This window comes from Symsagittifera roscoffensis, chromosome 9 (assembly GCF_963678635.1).
Source record: "Symsagittifera roscoffensis chromosome 9, txSymRosc1.1, whole genome shotgun sequence".
NCBI lineage: Eukaryota > Metazoa > Xenacoelomorpha > Acoela > Convolutidae > Symsagittifera > Symsagittifera roscoffensis.
This window is the reverse complement of record NC_087070.1, coordinates 41,667,178-41,679,084: the sequence shown is the minus strand read 5'-3', so window position 1 is coordinate 41,679,084 and position 11,907 is coordinate 41,667,178. Positions and strand designations below refer to the sequence as shown.

At 34.0% G+C, this 11,907-nt stretch overlaps 1 protein-coding gene across 1 annotated transcript in view; it reads right to left on the bottom strand.

The window, feature by feature from the left end:
- Positions 1 to 1,141: 1,141 nt before the first annotated feature.
- Positions 1,142 to 11,907, bottom strand: part of LOC134854044 (beta-glucuronidase-like) — a 34,604-nt gene continuing 23,838 nt past the window's right edge. Inside the window, exons 9-13 of the mRNA XM_063870113.1 lie at positions 10,340 to 10,489; positions 6,225 to 6,309; positions 5,435 to 5,611; positions 2,152 to 2,287; positions 1,142 to 1,481 (exon numbers count right to left, since the gene is read on the bottom strand). Coding sequence (XP_063726183.1) covers positions 1,303 to 1,481; positions 2,152 to 2,287; positions 5,435 to 5,611; positions 6,225 to 6,309; positions 10,340 to 10,489 — 727 coding nt within the window. The 3' untranslated portion in view covers positions 1,142 to 1,302. The remainder of the gene's footprint in view (positions 1,482 to 2,151; positions 2,288 to 5,434; positions 5,612 to 6,224; positions 6,310 to 10,339; positions 10,490 to 11,907) is intronic.

Sequence of the window (11,907 nt, the reverse complement as noted above, 5' to 3'; positions counted from 1 at the left end):
GAAAATTTGAAATAGTCCCCAAACGGCCCACTCACTATTTTTAAGTTTTAAAGTTCGAGTCTTATAGCGATTGAAAACAGCGTTTCTGAAATATCTTTCTGAAAATCTTTTCTTACTTCATTGATTTTTTATTTTCAAAAAAAAAATTCAAGAGAAATTTAAAAATCATCGGTATTTTTCCTATATTTTTGAAAAAATACCGATGATTGTTTAACTTTAGAAAAAAAATGCCTGCTGTTCTTTTAAAAGACGACTGAGAAAAATTGAACCATTACGAGGCCAAACTGTGCATTGTAAGCGGATTCCGCAACAAGGATGCTCCCTTTGTTCTTCTTTTGTTCGTTACTTTCCTTTGATCGTTCCGACAAAATTTTAACATGTTTAAAGACTTGTCTGTGGAATCCAGGAACATACAGACAGAAAATTGTGCGCCTATCCAGTGCACAATTTGGCCTCGTAATATCAGAAGAGGTAATAGCAGGTAAGAATAAGGCATTATTAGAATAAAACTAATTTTAAACTAATTTGTCTAATGTGGTCTCAAAACCGAGAATTAAAAAAAAACTTTTCCTCCTGAAACAACCACCAGCGGATTTGGGTAGGGGATGGGGTGGCGGTCTCCCTCTTCCTTTCTTATGGTTTTTCTCTAGAGTTTTTCTATAGGCGACTAAAATTTTGGCAAACTTTGAGTTTTGAGAGGCATGCGCGCGCCGAAAACAACGGAATTTTTCAGTCAACATTTTCCAAAAAGGTCCTAAAAACGCATTTTTTGGCCTGATTTTTCAAAATTTTGCCTGCGGCGCAAAAACATTGGCCACATCAAGTTTTTTTACTGCTTTCGAAGTGCTTGGAAAATCAATTTAGTCATCCTAAAAACGGTCGACAAAATTTTCGAAAAAAGCTTTTCTTGAAAATCAACCCCCCCCCTCCCTCGTGAAAATCTTAGATACGCCCCTGGAGACCCTTTTTTGATTTTATTGACCAAATTACGGCCGAAAAGGCTTTTATATGACTTCACACTTGATGTCATACGAGTTTTTTTTCAGAAAAAAGCCCACCATACTCCTTAGTTCTTCCCAACGCCCTTTAGGGGGAGGTGTGGTCGAAAAAAATAACCAAGTGAGACAAAGATTTGGCTCTCAGCGTGTTTTGCTTTTTGCTGATTCAAGCTCTGTTAATTGCTTAGACATTTCCAAATTATAGCTTTACAAAATAAAACAAGGGCTAACACATTAAATACAACTGTTATTCGAATGCGACATCTTCATTTCTCGAACTCAGAATAAGTCGATTTTGCTCGTTCTAGTTTTTTCTTTTGTTTCTTCTGCGGCACTCTTGTTTGTTATTGTTCTGCTTCTCCCGTTGTCTGTTCATTTTGTCCACAATGCCAGTGTATCTCTCCCTGAGGAAGAAGGCGCCCTCCTTCGGCTGTCTCTGCCGAGTGAAGATGCCCTTCTTGTTGCCATCCACTCGTGTCACATCTGTAAACACAAACACAACTCAGTGTAAACATAAATAAACTCAATTCCTTTGAAAAGAAGGATTCCATTTAGTTGTTAAACAGGATACAATCATGAGATCTCTTTAACTATACCCCCCCCCCCCCCCTCGGGTACCTTGGAACGAATATCCCCATTTAAAAAAACAAATCAACGGTGAAGCATATCAGATTTTTATACCTATTAACGAAACTCCCCCCCCCCCTTGCAAAAGGTGGAATAACTCTGCTTACAGTCGGAGCTCTCCTAACACTTTGCAGCCCCTTTTTTTGTCAACGTTTTAACGTTTTCTGCAGAAAATATTCCAACAACGACATTTTTGGCCCGCTGCTCTCACGCGCTTAGACTTAAATCTAAATTGTTTATCAATTCAAAATTTGTAAATTACAGCTAAGAAAAGAAAAATTATTAAATTTGAAATATTCTGAAGCCATCATTAATTGTTGACTGAGTATTTTAAATTTTAAAACATTTATTTACATAAACTTATAGATGAACTTGGTACATTGAAATTTTTAGATAAAGGTTGTCTAAACTTAATGTTTGCTTAATTAGTATTTATACACTATTATATGTCTCGCTGTTTTCTTTAATGTCGGATACTTTATTCAGCATCTGACTAAGTTTAAGAGTATGAGCAGCGTGATCCTACCAGGCTCGGTCATGAAGTCGGCGTAATTCCAGATGAACTCTCCGACCAGGAACTCCTCCCTCATCCGGTCGAATGCCAGTCCAGTCCAGTTCAACACATTCACCTGGTACTCCTCGTTGAAGGGGGAAGCAGGCAGCTAGAGCCACAACAGAGGTTTGAAGAAAGTAATCACTAAAGCTCCTCATATTCATTTCCATGTCTACGTTTTTTTACGTATTTAACTAGAGTTTTAGCATGATATTCGAACATACAATACACACTAGCTCTCACAATTGGTCAATTACAAACAAATTTGTCTCCACCCAAAGCATCGAAAATGAAAAAATATACCACAAAAAAAAGAAATAGATCGAGTCAGTTGAACACTTCTTAAAAGTAGAATAATTTATTTCAAACACCAATTCCTCATACGAAGAAAAAGAACAATATTTGATTGCAAAAGCAAGAGTTTTACACACTTGTTTTTTTTACAAAATAAAATGTTTATATCAAAGTTTTAACAAAAGTATAGAAACTTCTTCATTGTAGGTTCCAAGATATGAGGCCGTTTTCCGAAGAAAGACTTCAAGTTAGGAAAAAATTTCGGCGACTACAGATGTCAGAGGAGTAAAAACAGCCCAGTCTCCATGGGTTCCTGATTTTCATGGCCCTTCGAAAATTTTTTGGCCTTTTGAAGAGCCTGGTTTTTCAGAAAGACGGAGTAAAAGTTTATCAAGAGTTTTTTCAGCAAAAAGATATCAGTAGTGGTCATATTACTGAGTTTTTCTTCTATTGTTTGAAAAGTTTAAGTCTTGGAAGCAGTGAACTCACAGTTTGTATCCGAATAACTAAAAACTACCACTGCTTCTGCAGAAAATTTGCGGTTTCTAGCAGTACGTAAATGACCGTTATTTTTTTGGTACAATCAAAGCTTTTGTTGATCTGAACTCCTTTTCTATATCAACAAGATAAAGTTGATATCGAAATTTCTCTGAAAGTTGACCGATCAAGTAGCAATAGCATTTTTCCCTTTATACTCGGCTTCGTTAAGAACTTAAAAACAATCCGAAGCACCAATTTTGCATTTAAACATTTCGAAATTGACTCTTCAACAAGTGATTCTATAAAGGTTCTTTGCATTTAAAATGTTCGAACTGAAACTATATAGCCTCTAAAAATTTCTTTGGCTATTTGTTCTCTAAGGTTATTTGTTCCAAAATGAAAACACGGTCCCATTTGTACCAAATTTATTCTACTCGATTTCTGATTGGTCGAAATGTGCATGCAAAAACAATGTGCATGTTGATATTTTGGAGCCATTTTCGGATAATCATTTTAGGTCTAGCTGTGACTGTCTATAGATTTGGCCTAGCAGATTTGAAAAAAAATGTTTTGACAAAATTAAAATCCGAGGTGTTATATACTTCCTATTTTCACTTAACAATTATACAAAATTGACGGTCATTTGCAGCCATGATTTTTGGAAGAGGTAAATTTATTGAGTGATTATAAGTACAAATTGTCAAACATAGTTGCATACCCACAACAATAAGCTGCATTAACCACTTTGACACTAAACGAGCACTACCGCTTTTTTATAAGAGCCCATAAAAAGCAAATCATGCTTGTTGGTAAAATGAGTACTTTAATGTTCGTCAACCAATTTAGAGAAAACAAATCAGAATGCCCATTACCTAGAAAGTTTTTTTATGAAAATTTCACTGTAGTTTCTATAAAAAAAAACTGATTTTCTTTTCATCGCCGAGTTCTATGAAATTAAATTGTGCAAATTTGATCATTTTTGTTAGCTGGAAAACCAAGCTTTTTTCATGGCGTTTGTTCTAGTATTGGGAAGGTTTAAAAGCCGTTGTGAACAAGAACAAGAAGCTCTTCGTGAGCAAAAAATGTCAAAATTCAATAGTTTTAATTCAGATGAATCGCTAAGCTGGTCAAGCATTTCTTTGAAAATTTGACAAAGGAACAATTCAAAAGTCGTTTCAATAAATTTTCATAAACGTTGTGTCGTTTTGCTGTTTGTGTAAGTTTTCGATAAATCATTGACAATTAGCGAGAAAAGAAAAAGACCTAGTATTGAACTCTGCGGCACACCAAATCTAACGATTTTACATTGAGGTTCTTTTCCATACCTGACAAGTTTTGTGCCCTCTCAAAAAATACGATTTCAAAATTTCTTCAGCTTTACTTCTAAAACCATATCGCTCTGATTTTTGCGATCAATATAGTCAAAAAAATTTTTAAGAAAAAAGTAGCATGCAAGTCCAGAATTTTTGGTGTCTATAGTTTTTCGCATTAACTCCGTTGCCTTCATCAAAGCCTGAATGCATGATCTGTTTTCTGAATCCAAACTGCTCGTCAGCATTTTTTTTATTACAAATTTTGAAAATCGATTTAAAAGCAGCTTTTCAAAAACTTGGAAAACCATTGTGAGCACACTTATTGGCCCATAATTGTTAGGGTCTTGTTTATCACTATTTTTATGTAATAGTATTTCTTTTGCAATTTTACGAGAATTCGGAAAAATCCCTGTGTCAATAATTAAAATGAAGCTGTTAGACAAAAAACTGGAGCCAAATATTTAACCCTTTCACAACTAACAACATTATGACCAGTAGACTCTTTAGTGCTAAGATTTGAACTTGTTTCAGTAGAAATGAATTCGTTTGATGAATTAGTAGATGGGCGCGTTTGCTCACAACGGAAAATTATTATGATTTTTTAAAATATAAAACTCATCTTCGAATTTACCATTCGAAATAAAAGAATCAAGCTTACTCGGTCTCTCAAAAAGTATCATACATTTTTTCGAAAGCCCTTTAATGTGATAACATTTAATCCGATTTGTTTCACAATTTTCTATTATTGTATTAAGTTTAATATTTTAATGAAAAGTATTGTGTTGCATGGGACGTTATAGTGATTTTACCATGGGCGGAGTGCAGTATATATATGTTTAGAACAGTTTTTGTTGAGTTTTTGTTGAGAGGAATATGTTTGACATCACTAAGTTTTGAACTCATTTAAACGAAATTTAAACGAAAAGCTGAGTAAATTTTAAAAAAGTATGGCGTCTTAAAGGACGTCTTAAAATCAACATAATGTTTGCAAAGAGACGAAACCAATTGAATAATTAAACATTAAAGTAACTTTCAAGAAGGGAGTAACTTTCAAGAAGGGAATTTAATTAACTGCTTTTCAAAAAAATGCAGATTGGAAGAACACCAAAAAGGCCAGTTAGCTGTCTTGCCAGTGTTGCACACCAGTACAGAAAATGAGGGTGGGTTACCTTGTGGAATCCGGGGATGGTGCCGGCTCCGTACTCCTGCATGATGACTGGTTTGTTGAACTGCAAATGGTAGTTCTTCACGTAGTGGTAAACCTCTTCGCTCATCCACTCTCCGACTGTGAGGTCATTGTACCAGCCGATGTATCTGTTCACATTCACCAGGTCACTGAACTGCAGCTAAACATACCAACGACACAAAGCGGCTTAGCTGCCGTGCAATTCGGATTTGAACCCAAATTAACAGAGCATTTGAGCAAAAAATCGTACGATCAATTAGTGACACTAATTAAAACTAAATGTTTCAAAAAGCGAGATGGACAACAATTAGTCCACTGCAAAATATAGATCCACTGCAAATCATAGATTTGTAGTCCACTGCAAATTATAGATTTATAGACCCGGGTCGAGCGCCCTTCCGCCCCCCCCCCCCGCTCCCCTGAAAGGAATATCTCTTATTGAAAAAAAACATCAAAGGCTTTTTTATTATGTTTTGGTTCTTAACTCTCCTCTCCTTCTTTCTCTTATGAGGCGGAAACACCAAAATAAATCATCATTTTTCTGCTAGGTAATTTAGAAATTCAAATAAAATATAGAGAATTTAAGTTAAAAATTGAAATTAAAAAAATCATTTTTTGGTTGCTCTCGCTATTCCTTTAAAAATTTGAATTCATTCTATCATTTGTTTTCCAAAAAAGAGAAAGTAAAAAATGTAAACTCATAATCATGGTCCGATGAAAAAAAAGAATAGATGGCATGTTGAATACATAAAAAAATGGTTCCAAATTCTCACCGCCAGATCTGTGTCGAACGACTGGTCACTCACAAAAGTGTAGGGCCGAGTGTCGTCCAAGGTTCGACTGGTGTTAAACAGCTGTCTGAAACAAACTCGTTAACGAAACAAACTCGTCTGAAACAAACTCGTTAACGAAACAAATTTGTTATTAGTAACTTTATTGTTCCGACTTTCGAAGAAAGAGAGTAATAAATATGTCTGGGGTGGTTTATCTAATCGAGACCAATTAATGGGAAGTCGGAACATTCACAGTCTTATTTAGTCTAAAAACCAAAATTTCAAACTGTTTTTTCTCAACACTGAAAAACTGAAAACTTTATCTACAGCGGTATGAATTGCGATCAAAATTCTCGTAGTAAAGTAACAGATAATCTTCAGATCTGAGCTCTGTAAAATAGTGGAATTTCAAAAACCGGTACTGATCTAACCCACGTCTTTTTTGCGCATGCATATGTCTCCATATAGACTTTGCAGTGGAAATGATAATTTGATTTCAACAGACCTGGAGGAAAAACAAATCAAAGCTGATCCGAATTCGACTTAATCTAATTCAGACAAGAATTAGACAGGCCAGACTTTATTATTGATGGATTAATCAAATAGTACATATTTTGGATCTCTTTAACTTTATCCCCCCTCGGGTACTTAGTAACAAGTATGAAGAATATGAAGAAATAAATCAACGATTAAGCATATGATAGTTTTATACCTAGCAACGAATCTCCCCTCTCTCTTTAGCAAAAGGAGGATATAGTTAAAGAGATCCTTCGAACTCGATCAAAGAATATTTAAACCTTTACTAAGTGGCAAACAGACAATTTTTTCCGACTTTCAAAGAAAGCGACGTAACAATGCCCTTGACATTCTGTTCACCGGATGTTCATGAAGTCCTTAATTAAGGGTGCCCGATTTGCATACGTTTTTAGATCCGACCAAGAACTGGGGAAAATGATGTTTTCCTTTTGTCTTTTTTTTCCGTCGTGATTTGCTTCGGTCTTGGTTTGGACTACATTATCACTTCGGAAAATATGTTGAGAGTCTCGAGGCGAACTGGACTGAATTTACTTGTAGTTCCGACTTTCGTAACGAAAGTAACGAAATATTTGTGCTCGTGATTTTTGATAGACAGTTTCGACTTATTAACTAGCTTTTTTTGACCTAATTTTTTGATATCATTCGAAAAGTTTTGTTGTTCTGAGCTTAAATTTAAAAATCTTTCACCTACGATCATTTTTCATAAAGTTAGCGGGCTTTAAAGAATGTCATTTTGGCCAATTTGGTACAATTAACGCGCGATATATTTCTTGCTATTAACGCGTAAGCGGAGATTTAATCCATCTTCGAAACCGTTCCAAATTGGTTGAAGGAAGCTTATTTGCGACAATTGGTTTGTTGCTAGGAGCAAAATCTATCACTTTGAACTTTATATTTGTACTTTATATGGCGTGTGGGGGATGATCTTCACAAAAAATTTTGCAGAAAAAAAACAGTTCATTTTCTGTTATTGAATCAATTTTTCCATATTATTGCTGCTCCATAGACCTTAAAAGGCAGTCGTACCATTTAGGGCTTCGCCCTTATATGAGCAGTCTTGTTTTTTTCTAGAGCTGAAAAAAGGAGAGTGCCGATAAAAATATTCTAGATAAATAAATAATTATATTAGTGATTTTTTAACGTCATCAATGCGGATTAACTTGTTAGTTACGTATTTTGTCTAAATTTGTGAAAGCTAATGAAGCAAAAAATGACTATATTTTTTCGCAGTTGATTCTTTTGGGTAAAACAGCCTTCTTTATTGGAAAAATTAGCCAACAGAGACAGTTGGAAAAGAGTCAATGAACGCAAGGAAACAGAAAAATAACTGACTTAAGTTTTGAAGAACTTCAATTTACGAATTTCAAACAATAAAATATATGCTCATAAAGCTCCTTCAAATTTCAAAAAAAAATTATGATTGAGACTTTTTTTGAAAAATTTAATTCAGTTTGAGAAAACTGGATCAAAAAGTAAAACTTGGATTTCGCTGAGAAATCTGATAATCAAATTCCAACTCTGATATTTCGTTTCTTGAGACCTTATATTTTTGCTGTTCGATAGTGGAGTTTGCCTACCTTTTAACAAATTAATTAAGCTGAGCTTAAAATGAAATCAAAGGTCAGACAGCAAAAAATGGAATTTGAACATGATTAAATTTCAAAAATTCTCCCGAAAAGAAAACAGAAAACCATCACGACTTATATATGAGTCTTCACTACGCGTACCGACTCCTAAAAGATAGTGAGGTTCATGTTGCATTTAGATCCACAAACTTTTTTTTTTTGCAAAAATCAATACAAAAAAAGACAAAAATGCTCTAGTCTAGAATGTCCCTAAATGTTCCGACTATCCTAATACGTAATGAAAGCTTAAAAAAACAAAAAAATTGAAAAATTCCTTTTTTTGAACAAAAATTATCTCACGTTTTTTTTCAGTACATGTTGTTCTATTTTGCATATAGAAAACTTTCAAAAAGACCAAATCAAATGCCTCAATTCATTTTAGAACACGTTCTTAGTCAATTTAAATCACCACTTGCGCGTGAACAGCAAGAAATGTACCGCGCGTTAACTGTCCCAAATACGCAATCTATAAAACCACATAAATTTACAAAAATCTTTTTGAATTTAAGTTCAAAAAATCAATACCTTTCAGATCGTATACGAAAGTTCCGCTAAACATGGCTAGATAAAAAGTCGAAGTTGGTCTGGAGAAAAAAAAACCATCCGATTACAAATTTTCCGTTGCTTTCTTCAAAAGTAGTCGGAGCGATTCCATTGATGATGGTTCCATCTTTCAAAGATATTGAGAAAAAACTCAATTTCACAATTTTTGTCGGACAGTTTTCATACAATTTGAAAGATATCGGTACTCTAAATTCAAAATATAAAATACTTCACTTGCGACTTGTAATTTGATCACTTGCGGTTTTTAAACTGATCAATTTGTTAAGATTAATATGCACCAGTTCTAAGATGCGTTAAACAGTACAAGAAAAACTTCTGTAAAATAGTCGTAAGCTCGTAAATACAAACAAATTGCAAAAAAACTCAGCAGTTACTTGCTTAATTACATGAAAGAAGTTCAGGTGAAAAGAAACCTGCTTAAATCGAATGAAAAGACTGTGTTCTACAAAAAAAAAACCGACAAAAATAGGCAGAAGCAAGATCGGCCGACATTTAATTTTTGCTTTGGTGATTCTGTTAGACAAGCTGTGAAAAATCTATGTTCCCATTTGATAACGATTGATAACTTTCAAACGTCACCATTTTAATTCTAGTTTTTTTTTGAAGTAAGTCAATATTTTACATTGAACAAGGCTTTCAATCAGTAACAAGGATAGCGGGTTGCACTGCAAGAAGCAGAGAGCGTTATGACCATGAAAATTAAAGCAAAAAAATCAAAAGTAACGAAAGATTTTATATTAAAAAATCGTTCACAAAAAGTTTCAATTTTTTTTCTAAAAACGTTTCATTGAATTTAATGCCAACTTTATTTTAGTAAAAATGACAGAATTAGGTGAAAAAGATTAATAAAAATCGAAGTAATAATACCAAAAATAACGTTGAAATTGTAACCGAATTGAATTTGGATATCAGCCAATTTCATCCAAATCTAATTTAATTGAATTTTGTGTGAAAACCGAAAATATTCAGACCAGTTGTAATAATAATAATAATCATTATAATAATAATAATAATAAAAAAAATTATAATAATAATCATAATAATAATAAAAACTTTTTCTTGACTCTGAGAGAATTTCTCTGAATATTTTTTAGAATTCTAATCAGATCAAAAAGGCTGTGATATGATACATTTGACCTCCTACAAGCTTTCTTTGGGTTAACCAAAATTGTCCAGAAAAAAACATGCCGAATCCAAAATTAATTTCCATTTTTGGGATAGCCGGAACAATAAAGCCGCACCTATTTATTTTGGCGCAAAAAATTCATATCGGAAAATATTATGGCTTTTTCCTTTTACCCCAACTTGCAATTTTCACAGGTAAATATGTAGATCACATTGTTTGATCACTGGAAAGGAAAAAGAGCCGATACTATATGCATAACCTACCCGAAATACTGTTCTGCAGCTTCTGCGTTTGAACTGGGCTCATTGGCCAGGGACCAGATGATGATTGAGGGGTGGTTCTTGTCCCTCGAGATCATCTCCCGAATACTCCTCTCGTGGGTAGACAACGTCTCCGGCAACATGTTCTGTGACCTGCAAACGACAAAACTTCTTTTTGAAATTTTAAGGGAAACCTCCACTTTTAGTAAAAGCTTCCTTCAAAAGAGTTATGTTTTTTATTTAACTTTTTCAGCCATGCTAAAACTTTTGCAGAATTTAAATTTTTTTTTTTGAAGAATGCACTAAAAGATCACAACAAACACGAGGACGAGATTCTTTAATCAAGGCCTGAAGTATTAATTTTTTCATCTTTTGTTCATCGTAAAATATCAGTAGAAATGAAAAAAGAAAGTAAGAGAATCAAAATAAAACTTCGTTAGAAACGAACAGAAAAATTGTAAATTATAGCACTTGGTGACACAAACTTTCGATACATTTTCCGTTAGTTTTGTTAAAGTAAGCTCGTTCAATTCCCCAAATGTTCAGACTGCACTTTAACGCCAAATGAAATTTTGAGGGTCACTTATTGACGAAGCCTTTAAAAAAAGTTTTTTTTTTCATTTTTCTTCATTTTGTTCCTCCACACCTTATATAAACTACAGTGAGCGTGTTTAGCGTCTCGTACTGTGTTAATACAGTAAATTTCTGGCCTTTTTCAGATTGTAACGCTTACGCGTGTTATGAAAACTCATTATATCGCGCTTTAATTATCCCAAAATGACCAAGTTAGCAACCCACATAACGATACAAAAACATTACGAGGCCCAACTGTGCAGTTTGTGCATTGTAAGCGGATTCCGCAAAAAGGACGCTCCCTTTGTTCTTCTTTTGTTCTTTAATTTCCTTTGATCGTTCCGACAAAATTTTCACATGTTTAAAGACTTGTCTCTGGAATCCAGGAACATGCAGACACAAAATTGTGCTCCTATCCAGTGCACAGTTTGGCCTCGTAATGAAACAATCACAGCTTAAACATCTTTTTGATATCGAGCTCAAGCAACAATATCTTGCAGATGCTGTAAAAAAAATCCGTCAAAAAGTTTAGTTAGGAAGTCGAAAATTGACTGAAATAAAAAAACAACCCAAGCATAAAAACTTCGCATTTTTTTCAAAATTCGGAACAAGAAAAATAAGAGAAAAAAATCAAAAAACTGCAGCTACACAACTTTAACCGCTTTCAAAAAAAAACATTTTTTGAGGCAATAACTTGATTTCAATTTAGCAATCTGGTCTAACATTTCTCAAACCTGGATACCAAGTAACCCCTTTTTAGTACCAATTGTTGGAACCATGTTAAAACTGGTTTCAAAGAGATAAGTAGCCATAGCGCCTGCAAAAATCAAGTTTTATTTGCAAAAAAAAATGCAAAAGGAAACGAAGTAACAACCAAGCTTCTAAATGTGGTTTAGATTTGAAGAGAAATTACTCTACCGATAGTTTACACTTGAAACCTAATCCGAACGCTATAGTTCAATTTTGCAAGCAAAATAGTTAAATTTCTCAAAATATGA